Raw genomic sequence first — 22010 nt, 5'->3', positions numbered from 1 at the left:
TCTGACGGTGCAGTCAGTGCAGCAGAATGAGCTGCAGAAGCCCAGAGCCAGCCCTTCCCTCTTCAGCAGGCCACATTAACCCAGCAGGGCTCTGCCTTTATGGCTCTCCTGCTCACACTTCAGTGATGAGAGTAAACAAGCAGCGGGCCAAAGGTCAGCTAAGCCCACGGAATAAAAGAGGGCACAGGGGGGAAAAGAGGTGGGAGGAAAAAGGAGAGCGGCCCGAGGCGGTGCTCAGATCACTGTCAGGGCTTCAAGCAGGGAATGATGTACGAGACAACAGCCCAGGACCGGAAATGATTATAAACAGAGAACAGGGGAGAGTATATGAGAGAAAAGGGGCCGCATTGTCTTTATCTGTCAAATTTGTTACTTCCGTGGATCTGATAGCGACGTTGAAACCTGTAAAAAATGAAAAGAAGAACCACCCCTGACTGATAGCGATGGATTAATCACAGCGTCTCCTTTTGTCTCAGTCACACAGGAGGAATGAGGAACAATCATATAGGCAAGTGCTTTCTCCTCAGCTCCTCCACCTGCATTGTTGAGTGACAAATGAGGCTGATTAAGGACATGTTACATTATTATTACAATTTCACTTTTTTCTCCTTTTACATCATTAAACGCTGGTAATTAAGTGAGCCAGTTTCATCAGAGCTTTGTTAAAATACCACACCATATATAGATTTTTCATTCTTAAGTTCCTATTGCTCGCAGGCTTTACCAAGGTGACACGACTCCCGCACTCTCCCTTTGCACTGAGATTAATCCCACTTTGACTGTGGAGGTGGATTAGAGCTCAACTCGGGTGCCCAAACTTGTTTTAATACCCATATCATCAGACAAAAACAGGATAAGGATTTGAGCAGGCGAGCAGCATCGTAGTGCTAGAATGTGACTGTGGCTTTGCAAGTTACTATACAGATTTGTCAACCACACAGCAAATTAAAGATATTATCTCGCCTGAGCCTATTTTGTGGAAGTTGTGTGATGATGCTGAGCTTAGACAGTGAATCCACAATCTTTAGCCGCTCTAACAAAGGTGCAGGGAAACAGACAGCCAGACTGAGATATGCTCCACCTGTTTTTTTTTTCCTGTCTGTATTCTTTCTTCCCTTTTTTTTTTTTTAATTTTTAGTATTTATCCGCTTGAGACGGGCACGTCATCCCTCCCTACATGTGCGTTATGAATGGCCAGCTGCAGCTGCAGTGGCACAAATACACCCTGGTGGACTCCTGCAGGGCCGTCTGCTTCTCGGGGCAGTGCGGTAATCATTTTTATCCCGCTGATTTCCCAAATAGAAATGGACACGTATGATAAAAATGTCACGGCCACTCCACATGTCACCAGACTAACAGAATTACATGTCGCTTTCTAATGTCTCGCTCTGGCTTTTCCTTCGCTGTGAATGGGCACATTATTGCACACAGGAACTTGGTGGTTATATATGGTAAGAGACTGGTAGCTGTTTATGGTCTGTGATTATTTAGTTTGAATGAAACCGGTGATTTATGCCCATTTAGCTGAAAAGCCCTGTAAATTCCCCTAGCTGCATTTCCCCTGGATACAGAGTGAGTGGAGTGAAAGTGACAACTGGGTTTGGTGTGGAAATGTACGCTGCGTCCCAGAGTTATATTTAATATACCTGACATGAAAAACATGTCTACCTACTTACCACCACCCACAGCACAAAGAGGGTGCAGCCTGCTGCGCCTGTGTGGAATCAGAGAGAGGGAGTAAGTAGTGAATTAGGAAAAAATGAACCTTAGTGGCAGACAAACCACCAGCTATTGGAGCACATTGAGATTTGTAGCCAGGACTCCAAGCAGCCAACATTTGAATCATTTTGCTTCCCGCTGCACAAACTGGAAAAGAAACAGCCGAGTCGCTCCAGAACGAGAGCTTTGGGTGGAGTTAGGTTGCAGATGCAGTGTGATGTGGATAAGGGTTAGTGGAGCAGTGGCATATTGTCCACATGGATGGGCTTGGCTCTGTGCAAGCCTGATGGAGCCTCGTCCAGCATCTCAATGTCTCCAACACAAATAGCCACATTCATCCACTCCTCTCACACCATTACACCTAAAAGACTCAAAGCCAGCCCATCCATAAATAGAGTCAAATTTGTTTTTCAGCTGCTCTGCAGCCGAACAAAAACACCAACAGAGATGAAAACATCAGAGGGGCGGCTACAATATGATGTGCTTCCTAATTTGTTTTTATTCAGGAGTATTTTCTCCCTCTCTGGTGTTTACTCCTGTGGATGTTGTGCAGGGTCAGTCGGTCAAAGCGTGCTAAAAGGGCTCCTCTGATTGCATGCCTACTGGCTGACACAATAGAGCCACTAATCTTCTTATTTAGAATCCAGAGGCTGGCCATATCTTAATGAAGCTGTAATGAGCTGTTGAAAATCCCTGAATTGCGGGAGGGATTATTGAATTGAAACAACTCTGGTAATCATAACGTTCGAGTAGCCACTCAGTATTTACTGCCCATTGAGCCACATTTATATCCACTTATTGGAGCGGATTGCTCCGGCTTGTTTTTGTTGTAATTCTGACCCGCAGTGTGGTTTTTTTGTTTGTGTATTTTTTTTGTGCTGGCATTGCCAGTGCATCAAGGTGTGTGTCTGCTGGGTGATTACAACCTGCTGACAGACTGGCGAGACAGAAAAACAGCAGGGTCTGAGAGCAAAAACTGATTACATGAATGAGCACTTTACATAAAATTGACTCTGAACTCATTTGCCATTTTATTTCTCCAGCACATTTTTATGACTTCTCAGAACACTGCAAAACCAGGACTGTAAAATAATACAAGACTCAGTCTTCCTAAGCCAATAGAAAGCAGGAAGGCAGTCGTTACTTTTTGGGGCTCCCAGCATTCACTGTGTCAAAGACAGAGACACTTACTCGAGGTATAGTTTTCTGTTTAGCATCCTCTCACAGACTAGAAGTGCCACTTCACCATTGAGCATTTGTCAGTTTATGGATGTTGCTGTCATGTCAGCCTTCCCGTACACACAGTGTGCAGCGCAGTGTGTAAATAAAAGAGAACAGGCATAGACATGGGGCGACAGGAACACAGCACATGCACAGGAGGCACCCAGTTCATACCTTCAGGGGAAACATCGCACAATAGCAGACTATGCAGACATAATGCTTTTAATGGCAACAAAAAAGTCAGTCTGGAACTGTATGATCTGATTTATCTGTTATATTTGAGTTTTTTTGTGACATATCCTGACCTTTTGACTCGGTTATGTGTCCCTGCAGGTCTCAGCATCCGTGGAGCCCAGGAAGAGGACCCTCCGGACCCCCAGCTCATGCGTTTAGACAACATGCTGCTGGCAGAGGGCGTGGCGGGGCCAGAAAAAGGTGGCGGATCGGCGGCCGCAGCAGCTGCAGCAGCAGCCGCTGGCGGGGCGGGCGATAACTCCATTGAACATTCCGACTACAGAGCCAAACTCACCCAGATCAGACAGATCTACCACACAGAGCTAGAGAAATATGAGCAGGTGAGGATGTTTGGGAAATTCCTTTAACCCCATTAAAATCCGAGGGCCCACTGGTAGGCCAGCAGATGTTTTTACAGCTATTCAGTTATTTACAAAATATGAATATAACATGTCATGCACCACCGGAAAGCTCTGATTCTCAGTATCCTTCTATACCATGTAAACCATATCAGTGGCAAACCGCCACAGCAGCCACAATTAATATAGGGGAGACCGGGTATGGTTGTAACACTTTATGCTTCGAATATTTGAGCTAGAACACTCAAACTTTTATATTGGGTACACACATTTGTTTACTACAAGTCGAACCAAAATAAGCTCACATGTGTGTTAATTAGTATAAAAGAACAGAGTTAATGAACAGTTTTTCAAGCCTTATGATCTAATGTTCACACTATGAACCTGAGTAGAACTTGCTGGTCCAATAGGAACCTATGCCACTTTGTGTTTAAGAGCATTATGTGTGTACTCTAAATCATAGTGGTAACACTGGTAACCCTGGAGCGTAGGCCTAGTAGACTTAGGGAATGCATTGGGTACATTTTACCCACTTCCTATGTCTTCAAGGTCCCAGATAACAAATAAAGATTTATTTTTGGGCCTTGGACTGCTAGGCCATCTGTGTGCTCCCAGATAGCAAATAAGACAAATGTTTTCATGAGGATGTACACACTTTTCTTACACAGAAAAGTGAGTCTCAGATGTATTTATTGTACAAATGACTGTTTTTTTCTGCTTTGTGTCTGTGTTTTGTTTCCACTTCCTAAGGATCCTGTAAATGATAAATATCAGAAACTTGCTAATAGTGGTATGTCAGGGTATGCTTGTAACACCTAAGACTTGCGTTACAACCCAACCCTACCCCTGTCAACCGGTTTTCTGCTAGCTGTAACAACATGATGGCTTTAAAATAAGTGTGGGAAAAATGTACAACATTTTTGCCTGAAACAGACTTAATCTGTCCTGGATAATCCACATGCAACTGTTCCCAGCCTTGAAAATTACCATGAGGGACTAGAAAGTGGGAAAACACTAAACTAATTACGCATCTAACTTATCCCTGATTTTTGGAAATAATGTTGAAACCATAGACTGTAGAAAGAATTAGGCAAAACCTGTGTGACGCCGGCTGTTTGATTACAATAGGCGGACTCAAACAGCTTTTGAAGCCAATCTGTGGCGGCTTCTTTATTGAAATCGCTGTCTCAGCCCAACTTTGGATCAACCTAACAGCAGACAAGAGCCTGCCTTCTGGTTGACAGATAGGTAGCATTTGCCTGTCAATCAAATGAGATGTGCAAATCAGTGCATTTCCTAAATGTAATCAAAACAATTATGATACAAAGATATTCAACCCCTGTACTGTGTGTGCTAATGAAGACATTAGCTAATGAGACAGGTTTTTCTTTTTTTTTTTTTTACCAGGCTGTAAACCAGTTTATTTCTAGTGTAAAAAATACAACAACAAAACGCTTTTTAACATGTGTTGTACATGTGATTGTTGGTGTTTCTCGAGCTGGCCTCAAGTGCAGTTTTTTGCACTTCCACATCGGCTTTATTTTTCAGGACCGGAGAGTGCCGCTTGGTTACAACTCTTTCAGTATTACAACCATACCCGGTCTCCCCTATTTGTCAGAAAACAAACAAACAAACAAAAGTCACAACCTAAATCCAGTCAAAGTTTTAGTCCAAAAGTAGGACTGTATCCATAAAGATCCATGGACTGGTTTTGAAGAATTTCAAAGTTGCTGTTCTTCTCGGTTGTCCACTGTATTTGCTGTATTAGTGTCTTTTTCCAGGCACCTATTAGCACCTGGACTTTTCCTCATAAAAACAAGTGTAAAATCCTCATTTTCTGTTCTGTTATCAACCTGAACTAGCCAAGGCTTCATGCTTCGGTCCAGTAGTTTTCCAGCTAATACCTCCCAGCTATAGTCATCTACAGGCCTCTGTTTCACAATACAAATCTAGACAGAAAAAAATATGTTATTTTTTTGTTGTATTACTCAACACCAGCGTCAGATACAGTGAGTCTGACAATCTTGGAAGATTGTTACCTTTCTAAAGACACCTTGTTTGAACTCCAAATCATTGAAACACAGCATCCAATTGAATGTGAGTATACCTGGGTAGGAGTGACTCATTTCACCCAGAATTTTTAGGGGTAAATTAGACACCTCTAATGCACTTCTTCTTCCCCTCAAAGAAAAGAAGAATCACATAGCTTTACTGGTGTTTCACCACCAAAAAGTTCACCCAGCTATTTTAACTCCCATGGTAGTGAGTGGTACATTTTTCTCCACTTTGCTGCTGAACTCCACAAACAGCTCTTTCAGTGCATTAGCGGGAAATTACAGAGAGCATGCATGTGTTAGCGGCATGGAGAAAAATTGCAGTATTATTCACTGTGTTGTAGCTGATTATAGATATCCAAGCGGCACCTTCGTCATTCATGTTAAACCAAAGTATGATCGTCTCCTTCACTTAGCACTTTGAGCCTGCCATTAAACACAGAGGCATTATGGGTGAAAATAGAAGGTGTAACAGTGATGCCTCAGCAAGCCACTGAGGTAAATTAGACTAATTTACTCGCAGCTCTCTGAGAGAGGAGGTGGGGACGTGGGGGCACACAACACTTCACTGGGAGTAAATGCATCTTTCTTAAGGGTGTTTCCAGGTTTTAATTATCTAAATGTAAATACTTAACGAATTTTACTCAGAGTAATGAGCTAAAGTGTGCACTACGTAAATGAGTTATTCTAATTAATCATGTATGAACTACTGGTTTACCGAAAAAAAATAGCTGTTTGAGTTCGCTCTGCATTAAGGGACTGGCCAAATTGCATATCTGCATTTATATTCAAGGATGACTTCACCGATTATGTCATCAAAGTAATATATAAAAGGCACACTTCAGCTAAAAAGACCCTGCATTTGATTAACCTACTTCCTCTTTAAAGGTGGATAACTTTAGAATATCTTACAAGTGCTTTTCTGAGTTGCTGTTTTCTGAGTTGATTAGAGATACTTTTAGAACTCACTTTGGCTGCTATTGTGTCTTTTTCACTCTGCAGGCGTGTAACGAATTCACAACCCACGTGATGAACCTGCTGAGGGAACAGTCCCGCACGCGGCCCATCTCCCCCAAAGAGATCGAGCGTATGGTGGGAATCATCCACCGTAAGTTCAGCTCCATCCAGATGCAGCTGAAACAGAGCACCTGTGAGGCTGTCATGATCCTGCGCTCCAGATTCCTTGATGCCAGGTCAGTTGATAGTGTGTGTTTGGATCTAGAAGCTTGTATTGCTTTCTGTGACCCATATAAGTAGAATCCAGTGAGCGAGGTCATTTTTAGACTGAAAGCTGGTCTGAACTTTGTTCTTCTTCTAACTTTTTTGGCGCAGAACACAGTTTGAGCACTGCAGGGATGTATGATTTCAAGTGTGCCCATGCCCTGTGCATTATCCATTTTCAAGACAATCATGCCCCCACACCTGATAGCAGTTAGGGCCAAATGAAACAGGGGGGCGAGCGGTGTGTAATGGATGGAGGGGAGGTCATCAGCAGGTGTTTGGGATTAATCTAATCACTAACAGCGTGATGCAGTGAGGAGCTCTGCAGAGAAACGCGGCACAAGTTGGGGGCCAAACAAGCCAAGTGGAAGCACATTGGCTGCCCGCTGCCTGTGTGAAGCGCAGCAAACAAGGCAAAATAAGCAAATGCTCAACAACATGATAAGTAGTGCCCTTGGGAGAGAAGGGGACCCAGATCTAGTTAGAGTTAGCTTGTTTCTGCTGCAGATCCCTGGGGCTGTGGCACTTCAGGAACAATGCTCAACTGTGCATGCCGTGATTTCTATAATGCACCGAGATGCACTCCGACTGGGCTTTGCGCTCCATCACAAAGCCCACCCATCCGCTGCACTAAACTCTGCACATTACACGCTTGGACTGGAGATTGCAAACCAACAGACCAAATTAAACATTGTATGTGTTTTGTGACTGTGTTTGTTTGTGTGGCTGAGCTCGTGTGCTTGTTATTGGTCTGAGTCTGGTTGGTCTTCCGTGTGTTGACGAGACTCTTGGAGCAGGACACGATATCCAGCTCCTGAGGGCCCTCGGAGCCCATTCCTCATTATTTTCACCATTTATGTGTGAGATTGATTGTGCAATTTGTGCGATCCAAATGGATGAGTTAATGCTGGTCCCCGCTAATAGGGCTCGCTCGGCCTTTTTCTCTTTTTTTTTCTTTCCCAACTCAGGCGGAAAAGGAGAAACTTCAGCAAGCAGGCGACGGAAATTTTGAACGAATATTTCTACTCACACCTCAGCAACCCGTACCCGAGCGAGGAGGCCAAAGAGGAGCTGGCTAAGAAGTGCAGCATCACAGTTTCCCAGGTGGGTAGTTGCTCCTCTTAACAGTAGCTGGTGGGTAATCAGGGTGGGGAAAGCCTAGAGGGATAGTTACCGTAGGTCGCACTGCCGACAAGACACAATGTCCTTAGCTAACCTTGACATTGTGGCTGCCTAATGATGCTTCAGTCAAGGCTGGTCCCAGTCAGTCAGAGCAGGGCCACAGGGAGGGGAGGCCTATATCATCTTGGCCTCAATCAAAGCACTATGCTGTCCTTCCTTAACGCAGGGTCCCCTGCCATTTTTCCCCCTCATTCCCATCCACCATGTGTGCTCTCTCTGCGGTGCCTGGTCAGTCACGCAGGTCATAAGCGGGGAAGAAAAATAGCATCATCCATTACTTTAAGAAAAGCAGTTAAAGTCTCCTGCTTCAAAAAACACTGGATGATTTTTATTAGGATGTTTTCTGTCCAAGTGACCTTGCAAGACTCCGCTAATTCACAGATATATTTTAGATTTAGACTTTCCCACTCTATCTATAGATTAGCTTCTAAACCTGAAGGCAATATCTCTCACACCAAACCCCCACATCCACAGCATTACTGTCCTGTGCTTTCTTTTTCTTGCTATGATTGTGACTAGATTTTCCCTTCATACTCTATTGTTCTGTGGTTGTCCTCATGAGACACGGTATGAGAGAAACATGAATCTATACAATAATCTGCAGTGTTTTTTGTTCTGTGTGGGGAGGGGGTGTTGAGGGGTATATTGAGTGTAGTCATGAAGAGTCAGATACTGTAAAAGCCCATTCTTTTTTGCCTTCAGGGGGTGGGAAGCACCATCACAGTATCACAGGTATGTCATAACTTCTCCTGATCCACTGTTTTCATTTTTTTTCTTTTTGTTGATGTATGATGTATTAGCCTCACAGTTTTGCACTGCACAGACCCTCCCTCCCGCACACCACTGGAACAATGCTAATGCTATTATATGTTGCAACAATCAAACTTTAGATTTATATTTCTTAAAAAAAGAAGATTTTTAGCATTTACATCCACCTTTTAAGTCACACAAGAACACTATTGGAATATTATTGGTTGATTCATATTTTTGAACTACACTCATGTTATCACCGTATTATGTGTGTACAAATGTTTATTTTTGGCTATTGTTGACATGATTTTTTCTTTGTTTGTTGTAGAGCTATAACCAATTTTGTGGTCTTTTCAACCTGCAAACTTCACTCTTAGTTATCTTATCCAGGCTTGTGATCACTGTGTGCTTTGTAGCTGTTTAAAAAATGGCTCCGACCTCACAAATGGAGCTCCGCTCTGTTTTCCGAGGGCCACTGTACCATTTCCCATGAGAACAAATCAGTCCGAACAGAAATTAGAGAGCTTTTAAAAATGCACTTGAACTCATCTCAGGCCCCATTAGTGGCGTTCTCCTCGATGGCAGACATTCTTATTGACTTATTCTTAGTGCTTTGGCTCATTTTAAGTGAGCAACAAAGTCAGAGGCTCAACATGATGGTTGTAAGTGTGTTATCCCTCATCGGGCCCCATCCCCTTCAGACTCACAGAGACACTCTGTGGGATCTGCTAAGTCATTTTTCAAACACTCCCCCAAAATTCTTTTGTGTGCTTTGTTTATTGCACGCTCAGTTCATTAAGTAAAAACCATCAGCAGTGAACGTTATGTCAATATCAGTCTGCAGAAACGCTCAATACATCATCAGTGATGAAACCCCCTGCATCAGTGTAGAAACAGGGATCATCAAATGCACAAGTGATGCACGGGCATCTTTCCTTGAAAGAGAGACTTCAACGAAACACATTACTGAAGTTCAAATCAAGTGTAATTTACATTTGAATAAACTATCAATGCTAAATAATCAGTCTAATAAGGGATCAAAGGTTTGATGTGATGATACGATACGATTAATGGGTATAAAATACAATATTATAAACCATTATAATACACGATACAATATGATTTGGTAGGGTATGGCACAGTAAGATTTCCTGACAATATCTGATATGATACAATAGGGCATACTAGGAAACAGTATAAAATGTACATTACAATATACGATACTGTAAGATATGGTACTATAATGGTATAAGATATGGTTCAATATATTGTATAATATATGAAAATAAATGATATAATATGGCTCGATAGGAAACACTGTTCAATATACAATAAGCCATACGATATACCATAGCAAACAATATGGTTCGGTATGGTATGGTGCGATATAGTGCACAGTATGTGACAATATATGATAAACAATACCATACAGTACAGTATGGTACTATACGCAATACAATATACAATACAAATTATAATACCAATATGGAGAGTGTGATTCTGTAAACCATACAGTATACAATATACAACAATATACATTACTTACGATATGGTACAATACAATATGCTATGGTATGCTGTACTGCACAATACAATATATGAAACAATATGATATGCAATACAATACAATACAGAACAGTACAGTACTACATGGTTACAATATACAATATAATATGCACTGTGATAGTCAATATGATTTATGATACAATACGGTTCAGTACCAATATGATAAAGGATATTGTATGATACCACACCATACGATATAATATGATACTGTAGTTATAGTAAAATTATACTTAAATTATACTTAATATGAGTAAAATAGACTTGACATTATAATATGATGTAATACGGTATAGTACCATACAATACTATAAATTGTGGTCCTCAGTGGGCCACGAGACACTGAGAGGAGGTCAACAGATGCCTCCCAAAAAATAGAGAATATCTTTAAATGATTTCAAATTGTGTATTTTAACCAGTCCTAAAACAACACATGCATAAAATGTGTTAATTGTAAAATAAAAACATGGTCATTTGGTGAGATTTAATCAAAGTAATGTTTAAAAAAATCCTTAAAGTGTAGGTCTACACTTAAACTATTCTTAAATATGCACGATTGTGCTCAACAATTCTTCAACCACCCATAGGTACAGTGGGGGTCCCCGGTCTCTGGCACTGCTGTTTTGGGGGTTGTGGGCTGAAAAGTTTGAGAACCCCTGCTATAAAAAAAAAAAGAGTTCTACAATTTAGCAGTAAAAAGTGAAGATTGGAAATCATCTGCCTTGACATTGTAATGTGATATACAGCATACTAATTCAGCATAATACGATGAAATACTATTAGACACAAGAGTATTGCAGGTTTAAAATTCAGCAATGTTTGAGTAAGGGGAGGAAATAGCTAGAACCCTGTCAATGCAATACTTTACAATAAAATAATTATTTTGTCACAAATAATATTTTTTCAGTCAGAAGTTTCTGTGAGAACATTATCAGAAAAGAAAAAAGTGCAAACATCTAATAATGGTCAGTTAATCTCACTTTGATATATCTGATTGCAGCTTTGCAAACAAAGCAAATAAACTATCACTGTCATAAATGTGTTCAGAAATGTTACATGCACCTGATGATTGTAAAACACACTGAGGTCCACATAGCCCAACCCAAGTGGATGCTAACGTGTGTGGTCTTATAGGTATTTTTAAAGATGCAAGTTGTACATAAAAAGTTGTACAATGCCTTCAGCAACAGATAAATTTTTGATTTATGATGTTAACTAAAGCAGCCTCTACTATTCTACTGTCAAAAGTTTCAGAAGGATCTAAAATAATGACTGGATAATTGGTTTATAAAAGACTGATACCTGACATCTATTTATTGCCACAATATTGTCAAACAAAATATCTTAATCCTCTGCTCTATTGCTATTTCCCCCCATAGTCCTATCTGTGTGTCTGATGTCATTTAAACTGAGTCCCACCTCTAGAAAGCAGCTTGAGTGCAGTGATCTGTTAAAATCACCATAAAGGTGGTTTAAATGCAGGATGTTGCATTTGAGTCCCTTGAATGAAGGCCTGTGATTGGACGCTTTGTGTCAGGGTTTGCAGAGGTCATGTTTGTTACGGTTTATGGGAATTGTTCAATATTAAGACAGATTCAGTGTAAAGTTTTCTGACATTTTTCTCCAGAGTGGCGCTTTTCAATATTTCAGAACACAGTGAATATAGAGGAGCTAAGACTTGAGTTCTCATTCATTATTAATGCGGCCTGTATAATTGATGGTATCACAGCCAGTGAGACCACCTTTGTATGTGTATTTAAGGCACAGGGCGCTGTAACCTCGGATATATTGAGATCATACACAGATCATGCATTGCCTTACAATGGCTAGTGAGCAGTATTGACCTGAAATAGGGTGAAATAGTTTGAATTATTAACCACAGCTCGGCGGCCTCTCTCGTGGGCAGCAGGAGTGTAGGCAGCGGATATCGTGTTCTTGCACGGAGTCTGCATGGTCATTATACAATCGCTGCCTCTGAGGCTGCTGATGTCAGGTAATTCAATCTCACAACCTGCTTCTCACCACACATAGGAGTCAATTGAATGCATGGCCTGCCACAAGATAAAAGGGAATTAGTTCTGTAGATTGGGTTGTGCTCCACACCTTCCAGAGCAATGCATTTGTTCAATATTTAGCTGAACCCCAGAATCACTAAAGCCAGAGTTCAGTGGGCAGGAGAGAAGCGGGTGGAGGACGGAGAAGGGTGGTGTAAAGTCCAGAAAAGAGCAGGAAAGTCTCTCCAGGCTTGTAGCACTGTGTAGTGGTAGAAAACAGGAGGAATCTAGCACATAAAATGAGATCATTTTAATCTTAATCTGTAGAATCAGCATGCATCAGGGCCTTACTGCTGCATGGTAAAAAGTAAACTAATCTACCACTGTCAACTTTAATCGAATATGTTTTTATGTGCAAGCACCAAAGCACCATTTTAATAAATGTAGTTCTGTTTAAACCACTGTTTGCACAAACATTTTGTATATTAAACAGACGAATGAGCTTTAGAACCTGGTTTCTATGATTCCCAGGGTTTCTTTACAGCACTTTGTGAGCTGTCTAAAAGGGGAGAATATTGCCTGGTCTTTGGCTCCACAATCCACTCTAAGCAGGTTAAGTAAAAAGGATGATGGCCAGGGCTTTCATTGCTTCCAATTAAACCTTGCTTGTTAGTTTAACCTCTAGGTAAACCCATCAAACAATTGATGTCAAGGAAACCCTGCCAACAGTGGGCCTCGGCTGAATGGTCATTAATTTTAATTGCCTAGATATTAAAGATTTAGAGCACAGAGACGTGCAGGATAGAAATGATCTGATGTCCTGCAAATCCAGTCAGTTTTCACGCCGCAGCATCGGCGGGCTGCTGGGGATATTAAAATTTAAGCACATGGGTGGAAATTAAATAAAGCGTCATTAGGGGCAGCTGCTCTTTGGCTGGTCCAGCCGTGGGCTGCAGGGCCTGAGAGGAGGGGGTGGGGTGGGGGGCAGCGGCACAACGACAAGACACTCTAATTTATAGAACCATTAAAAACAAGCATCACCTCATTATTATTCCACAGTTATTGCAGAGCCAGCATTCACACATAAGGTTCACCCCGGTACAAGTTTTCAGTCTGACTGATGCTGGATGTCATCGTTACAATCCAACAGAATTAGCATTTCCAGCTGCAAGAAATCCGAATGTACCCACTTACAGACATAACATTAAACCCCATGCTACATCCAGAGTGCCTTTAGTGTTCCATTTAGCTTTGGTTAAGTGTTTATTTTTATTTTCACACATATATTAACACTGACTGCCCTGATAATCAGTGTTGATTCTCAAAATGTGTGCAGGTCTGTGTCATTAAGTCAATTTTTTATTAAGTACAAACAACAAAAACTGCTTCTACAATTATTTAGTGTGCTTTAGCACACACTTAAGCATATAACTGCCCAAGGTAGCCAAAGAAAATAAGCGTTTATTCCATTATCATTGGATGTGCATCCATTTTTTAAGCTTTATAAAAATAGACATGCAATGTTTTTGGATTATTTATAATTTCCCACCCAGATGATGTTCCTGTACACTACTATGGCTGTATTTTATCAATAATATTTCATAATCTCACATTTACATAAGGTGTCAGTCATGTAGACGCACTGATCTGGAATCAGTGAGAATTCCTCAGAGGCTAAAATAAGAGCATTCACATATCTCACTGAGGGATTTGCATCCTTAACAATCAGCCCTGATAGGAGAACTCTCCTGTATATATCACATGACTTTAGTGTGTGTGTGCAGCAGGAGCCCCTTGTGTTTTAGTTTTGTCAGGAGACACATCTGAGAGCATGTCATGCTCCCATCCATGAGAAGACACAAGTGGCTCCTGATTACGGCTTAATTAGCTCGTGTACCCGGCGGACATTACTGCAGGGGCTGGGAATTGGGTACTTGATGGACCCAAACATGACATCTTGAAACAATCACACTGCTGAGTGCACGCTGCTGTGGCTGCTTGACGTCTGACTCGTCTGCTCCTCCTCCCTCTGCTCTCGCCCACAGGTATCCAACTGGTTTGGCAACAAAAGGATCCGGTACAAGAAAAATATCGGCAAGTTTCAGGAAGAAGCCAACCTGTACGCCGCCAAGACCGCCGTAAACGCGGCGCATGCTGCAGCCGCTGCAGTGCAGAACAGCCAGGCCAACTCCCCTACCACACCCAACTCCGGTAGGCCTTTCTGCATCTAGACAAAAAAATAAAAATAAAAGATGTGCCCTCTACCTCAGCTGTTAACCTGCTGCCTACCTGCCTCAGTCTCTCATGCACTGCTCACACAGAGAAGAGTGACAGGCTCTGCTCCCAGCTTAGGGATCACAGTGTCTCCTGTCTATAAGACAGTTGATGCAGAGCAAACTCATGCATAAAGACAGCGTTCCTGACTTGTGAACTGAGAACATATGTATTTTTGGCAAAATATAAAAAAATCAGAGGGATGCCATGGGATTTGTTTTCCCCTTGACTTTCTGTCAACTTCATGTCATTTGTAATGTAATGGTATGTAGCCCCACTGAATAGTCGTGTTGTTTTTCTGTTAAATAAAGTGGAACATGATTGCTGGGAGCATTTTACCTACAGTAATAGCAGAATATCAAAATGATTTGTGCACTTTATTTTGACTAGAGTTATATATAGAGGCCTAAAAGGGCATGCATATGAGTGATGTAATGCTGAGTTTGGACTTGGTTGACCTGCGTCCAGGTGTGGTAAGCTTATGAAGTGGTCCCTTTTTCTTGCACCCAGGCTTCCAGATGAAAGATGAAGAGTTTCAGCTGGATTCTGCCGAGAGCAAAAACACTCTTTTAACCAACATGTTTACTGGTACTGCTCTTTTCATAAGCTTCTTATTGTCCTTGTCATTTACCATGTGATACCTCCCTGCCAAACCTTTTAGATTGGAAGTAGGTGATGTGGAACAATTGGGAGCTTAAGCGACCAAAGCCCGCATATAGAACTGGTCCCCCTTGTGTTGTGTGATTTCATTTCATTTGTGTCCATCGCATTTATGAAAAAATAGATCCTCTAGAGTCTTTCTGCATTTCTTCTGTTTCTTTTCACCTCCCTGTAGTTGCTTGCTTTATGGGATTCATTCTTCAGTGTATTTTTCTGTGTGCGTGGTGTGTGTCTGTGCTTTTCCCCCTTTATAGCCTTCTCATGTATTCAGCTACTTACATCCTCCCTTTCCAGGTTCTTCAGGTTCTTTTAACCTCCCAAACTCTGGGGACATGTTCTTGAGCATGCAGAGTCTGAATGGGGATTCTTACCAAGGGGCACAAGTCGGAGCCAATGTACAGTCACAGGTAGGATCCACGATCGGGGACAGTTCCTGACTCTAGCAGTGCAGAGAGCTGTCCTTGTCTTGCCTGTGTACTGACTGAGCCATCCACAGTGCAGTCTGAAGCACATCCAAAAATAGATGATTAAGAAAAAAACACACTTCAAAATATAAACATCAAGGCCTCTTAAAACCACCGATCGATTTGAGTGTTTACCGACTATTTCGCTTTGGATGGAATATTTTGGCAGCCAAAATATGATCCCACGCCACAAAGCAATTCACTGGTTTCTATTCCAAACACCTAAAGTAAACATTTAGTGAATGCATTTGGCTTTGACTTGAACTCTTGGGTTGGTATTGGGTTTTTGGTACTGTGTTTTCCCCCCTTTTTGTCTGTATTTTTATATTGCTATCTTTCTGTCTCATCTTGTTATTGTGTGTTGTTGATGTCTTCCATTCTGCTAGTTTAATGCAGCTGCACAATAAACACTATAACAACTACGCACTTAGGGAAAAAAATAACAAAGCTCAGTCACGATTAAAGCTCCTGTGAGAAACTTATGGTCTGTTCGATTTTGTGGACTGTGGACAGAACGGTCTTTGACGATTTTGTCCTGTATGTAAATGAGGGATGTTACAATACCTCACAACAGCATTACAAATGGATACAAATACAGGTGCTTTAAATCAATATATCATATATAGATAGATTCCAATACATATATAATATATACAGGGATATTCTTTTTAAACCAGTAGAGGGCGCCATTTGCTCTTGGTTTGATGTGATTCGGTGAAACGGTAGCATTTAACTGTATTACTTTTTTTGAGCATAAATTCTACACTTTTTAAAACCATCAATCAGGGCTGTCAGCATTAATGCATTAATTGCTATGCGTTTAAGGTCCATAATTAGTGCATTCTCCTTTTTAATTTAATTTAAGTACCCAAATGCTCCTTAATGTCTCATTTTACTTTAAAAAACTCAGAGACAGCTCAGTGGACAAGTCAAAAGTCATCTGCACCTGATGTTCTTAAACATTTAGCTTTTTTCTCCTCCCTTATTTTCCTTTACAATCCATAACAAGTTCCTTTTTCCAAAGTAAATGTGATAATCTTCAATTCACCTGAATTTCCCTTTCTTTCAGAATAAAATTAGGTCAAACAGGAAGTCAGTTAGTTCAAACAGTACAAAATCCAAAATGCAACAAAAACAGTTTTAAACGTAAAAAAGTGGAACTTAAAAATGCCACAAAAAAGGAGATTAATTGCAATTAGCTATATAATTCTTAGTTAATTACAATTATTTTTTTATCACATGACAGCTCTACTACCAGTAATGAATTTTTTTTCTTAATTATTATAGTAATCAAGAAAAATAGGGAAAAATAGGAAATATTGATTTTCACTGTCAGAAAATATAAATTAAACTATAATGTTTATTCATAAATTTAAAGTAATATCATGTCTTTGTTAAATTAGAAAACTTTCGATAAAGTTGTATCATCAGTAAATTTGTCATAACTTCAATACTTCAATATTACATGTCGGAAAACAATAGTCTGTTATTTCAATTTCAATTCAATTTGATACATTTAAAAATTAATTATTTCATTATACAGGTGCGTAGAAAATGGACAAATCCGAAATTCTGCACTTGTCTAAGTTGCACAAAAAAAAAAAAAATCAAAGTAATGGTTCAAAAAAAATTCTGGTTATCCATTACTTCTTTTTTTATTGCAGAAGTCAACAATGCTTAATTGTTACTCTTATCATATCAAAGTTTAAATTAACTCAATTTTATGAGCCCAGATATGTAGTGTATTGTTAGTTGTCATTTAACCCCTTGTGTAATAGTTTTTCACTTTGTCTGACACCTACCCTGCGCCAGCTTTTCTTAAAGTATAAAAATTAAGGATCTAGGAAAAATCACTCTGGTTTCTGATAGTCACATTTGCTGACTTAGGTCATAAACAGACATCAGTATTAATTTCAGTCTGTTTCACAGCCAGCTAAACTCTCCTCACAGGAGCTTTAAGGTCAAATAAACACAGGTTTTAAACAGCCATCATTGTGACTTTGGTCATTAGTAAGATTTTTTTCCATACTGTAGAAATGTATCAGATTTGAGCATGCTAGTAGAGTCAGTAAGCCTTGCTTTGTCAGTAAATCTATTGGCCTTGTTAGTGCATTAGCTGCAGGACTCCCTCTGTGATTTCACACTAGTCAGTATCTGTTGCTTCACACAGCATGTTCACAGTTAGTGTCGGCCGGCTCGAAGACACTGAGTTGACCGTCTTGTCCACCTTTGTCTGTCCCCTCAGGTGGATACCCTGCACCATGTTATCAGTCAGACGGCAGGATACAATGATGCTCTGGGGGGCAACACCATGTACAGTCCACATGGCTTAAATGTAAGTACAGTGCTTGTTTATTTATCACAGCTGGATAATAGTGAAATGAAAGCTGTTAAATTATGTAATTCTGCTCCTAATTTGATTAAAGTCAGTGAAGAAGATGGGCATTATTTTGTATTATACAACAGTTAATTCAAACCAAGTATTCTGATTGGACATCAAAAAGTGCATCAATTCTGAAGACAGTGTGCTATTATTAGAGCAGACAAATTTGTCCTCATTTATCTAGCTGGTACCTCTGGATCACTAAACATACAGTACCTTTATTTTATTCTATCAGCACTGCTGTGATTATCTTCTGTAGCCTTGTGCCTATGATTTAATCACAGCAGTGCTAATATTTAGTACAACATCACTCCCTCTTAAATGATATTGCTGAATCTTACTGTTTCAGAGTTTAGACTAATGGTTCTCAACTTTTCAGGCATCTGGACCCACCACTCAAATTAATTTCGAGATATTTTTTCAGATTGGACTGTAAATAGAACAAAACATGTTTGAACATAAAGATGGGGCAAAAAAACATGTTAATAAGTTACAGCACAGAAGAACCTGTGTGCATACATATGATTTATTCCTTTTTCCTAAGACAGCAGGGAAATTTGGTAATTTCTCAGGAAAAATCCTAATCATCTTGGGAAAACCATGTTCTTTATCTGGAGAAAATGAGAAAGATAAGTTCAAATCTGGAGAAAATTACCAAAATTTGCTTTAATTACAGGAAACCTAAAAAATGCATAGATGTGCTGCACGTCCACTTAGTACTTCTTGCACATCATAGACTTTTGCCACATTTATTCTCCTGGCACATCTTGCAGCCTACTAAAAACTGCTTCACGGCCTACTTTTGGGTCCCAACCTGCCACTTGAGAACCATTGGTTCAGTAAAAGCACATGAGATCGAGCTGTTGTGCTAAATATATGCACTGCAGCTCCAACAAATCACAGCAGTGCTGATATTCATTATATCACTCCCTCTAGAGTAATATTCGTTAATTATACTAAATAGATGCAGATCAATAACCAAGAATGTGCTATTATTAAAGAAAAGTATTTTATCTTATTGCCTGATATGAATCAAAGTTTAATTTTTAAATAAACCACCTCAGGTGAATGAAATCTCCAGCTTTACTCAAATAAACATCTTTTAATACTTAGTTTGACTCAGGCCTTAAATTGGGATGAAAGAAAAAATGCTCTCCGTTGCTCTATCTGTTGCATTTAGCTGTTTAGAAATGCTTCACAGAATTTTCCATAGCCTTATCTCCATGATAAAATATGAACATGTGATCGCCCGCAGCTCCTTCCAGACATGAATTCCATCTTCCTTGATGAGGTTTGATATGGCGCCTTTTTGTACAGCAGCACATAATCTGCAGCTATCAGGGTAAAGATTAATTTGGTTGATGAGAGAGGATGAGGAGCGAGGGAGAGAGGAATAATATCAGACAGCTTTCTCCGCACTGTATCAGAAGCTCAGTGTTTGCTCTCTTCATATTGTCATGCCTGTTGGGTATAATACGCGCATATTCACAGTCTAATATTATTTAAAGCTTTAGCATCAAAAATAAGGCGTAAGTTTCACAGCAGTGTTACTGGAAATGAAGAAGAGAAATTAACACATTCTATGTAAACAAATGGCGGGGGCTGATGCCAGCGTTCACTGCTTTTGGTGTCATTTTGGCTTTGCTGAAGCCGCGTTGCTATAAGCTCTTTAGACATGTCAACTCCTACCAGGATCAAGTGTTTTTCACTTTCTCACAAGGTTTCTCACTTCCATGCGCAGTGTAGACCTGTGCCCACTGGCTCAGCTCGGCTCAGTATGATCCTCACTAAAACAGCAACTGACGGCACTGAACAGCCCCGACACATGAAAAGAGAGAAAACAAGAGGAAGACTGTGTTAACAAAATCTGAATCATTCTTAAGCTCCTGTTTTGTTGGAGAGAAACCTGAATGTGCCTTATAGATGTATTAGCATAGCCTAACCTTTAGCTCTGTTGGCGGTGACGTAGAAGGATCCAGTAAAGGCTAGGTCACGCCTGGAGCGAGGCAGAGTCAGGCTGGCTAAGACTGGCTCTCTGGGAGAGGCCCTGCCCTGTCACTTCCACTCAGCTCTCCCCACCTCACCCGGCCCGAGCCCTCCCTCCTCCTGACTGACAGCAGAATATGTAGCGACAAGCTGTCGGCCGTTGCAGAAATCTGCTTAGACGCCGATTTCAGGGGGAGAGCTCCCATTGGTCGGGACACGAGACAAATTTGTTTCCAAGGGTGTCTTTGCTGATGCTACTGTAACGCAAAGGAGTCATCACACAGCGTCAGTGTGTGTGAGGAACATTTTAATGTCAGCTGACACAACCGGCTTCCATGTCTCGTTTCCATCTTTGGAGTGTTGTGTTACATTTTGGGAGGGAAAATGTGGCAAGATCAGATTGCAGAGATTGTACGTGATTGTAATCTCAACCCTTTTCCTATTTGTGTCGCAGGCTAATGGAGGGTGGCAAGATGCAACGACTCCGTCTTCTGTGATATCTCCAACAGAAGGACCAGGAAGTGTGCACTCCGATACCTCGAATTGATCCGCTATTAATGCATCTGCGCCTCCAGATGGGCAAATGGACTCTTTTAACAAAAAAAAAAAAAAAGACTTTTCAAGACGGATTTGTTTCCCTGTACCTTCAAAAGTTCATACAATTACAGTTTGACATCATCCATCATTAAGTGTTTCCTGATTGTTCAGTGATTTTTTTCTGTCTTCAAAAATCATCACGCTCTGTTTGTTTGTTGTAGGGGTAAGCACACACACATGTACAAACAACAAACAGCTAACTTTACAGATCTGGACTTTGAACACAAGATGACGCTCCTTTCAGAGTCATTCATGGCACTTTTATTTGCTTAATTCTTGATTTAATTACTGCTTTCCACTTTGATAATTGCATTCTCTTTCAGGTCATACCACACATAGATTAAAGCAGCTGTTTCTTTGACTGTAATGCGCTCGCAATCTTGTCCAGCAACTCAACAATGCTACGGCTGACAGCTTCATGGCAGCTTTGTAGTTCCTTTCAAGATTTATTTTTGCCTTACAGCTGTATACATTAGTCCATGGAAATCACTATTCAAAGTCTGCAACATAAAAGAGTGTAATTGATTGCTTGACTTTAACATGACATCGTTCCATATTTTATAATTTGATGTTTAGTATGTACATATGTAAACATTTTTTTTGTACTGCTTATCAAACAAACCCCCCAACAACAGTAGATCATCCCGTCATGCACGGCACGCAGGAGCCGGCCCCCGTTACACAGGAAAAGTTGTACATAATATAGCTTAAGAGTAATTATACATCCCACCAATCAATACGCAGCTTTATTACCTCATTCCAGTTCATACACACCGATAATTTCCAACATTTCTGTAGCTTAGAGTGCTCACTTACTACCTCTAAACAGCATCACCACCACACTTTGTTTTGCTCTGATTTAATGTTTTTCTGTAGTTACTTTGACTCCATCTTGTAACACTGTAAACTCTTCATTCTCTATGTAATCTAATGTATATTTTAATCTTTTAATAAAATGCCGTGGCTGCACACGGCGACGTAAAATGACAAAAATAAAAAACTGATAACAATATTAATACCATGACAAATGGACAGGGGGGAGGGAGGGAGGGGCCAGGGAGGATGTTGTCGGTCTGAATTTTACGAAGGGGGGTCGCGATGAACATTGTTGATAAATTAACACCAAACAGTAAAACTGTTGTAAATACTGAAGAAGAAAAAAAAAACATTTTGAATGTTGCTCATCTTGTTACTAAATCATGCAAAAAAAGAAATGAAAAAAGTGACTATAAAAAGTGTAATGCATAGAGGTTTCAGTATTCAGAACTGTACATTTTCAGCTCTGTTCAACAGGGTGGCCAACTTCTTTTCTCTTTTTTCTATTGTATGTGATTCTGAAACTGAAAAAG

At 40.5% G+C, this 22010-nt stretch overlaps 1 protein-coding gene across 7 annotated transcripts in view; it reads left to right on the top strand.

The window, feature by feature from the left end:
* pbx3b (pre-B-cell leukemia homeobox 3b) overlaps positions 1-21690 on the top strand; it is an 83685-nt gene extending 61995 nt beyond the window's left edge. For 2 of the 7 annotated variants that reach the window (XM_041788615.1, XM_041788616.1), the window contains exons 3-10: positions 3274-3515; positions 6590-6780; positions 7777-7912; positions 8693-8722; positions 14343-14508; positions 15082-15159; positions 17941-18030; positions 20519-21690. In XM_041788615.1, the coding sequence (XP_041644549.1) occupies positions 3274-3515; positions 6590-6780; positions 7777-7912; positions 8693-8722; positions 14343-14508; positions 15082-15159; positions 17941-17987 (890 nt within the window). In that variant the 3' untranslated portion in view covers positions 17988-18030; positions 20519-21690. The remainder of the gene's footprint in view (positions 1-3273; positions 3516-6589; positions 6781-7776; positions 7913-8692; positions 8723-14342; positions 14509-15081; positions 15160-17940; positions 18031-20518) is intronic. The other 5 variants (XM_041788617.1, XM_041788618.1, XM_041788620.1 and 2 more) reach the window with 3 other exon arrangements.
* The last annotated feature ends 320 nt before the right edge of the window (positions 21691-22010 follow it).

This window comes from Cheilinus undulatus, linkage group 5 (assembly GCF_018320785.1).
Source record: "Cheilinus undulatus linkage group 5, ASM1832078v1, whole genome shotgun sequence".
Taxonomy (NCBI): Eukaryota; Metazoa; Chordata; class Actinopteri; order Labriformes; family Labridae; genus Cheilinus; species Cheilinus undulatus.
The sequence above is the reverse complement of the archived record's forward strand: the minus strand, read 5'-3'. Positions and strand labels throughout refer to the sequence as shown.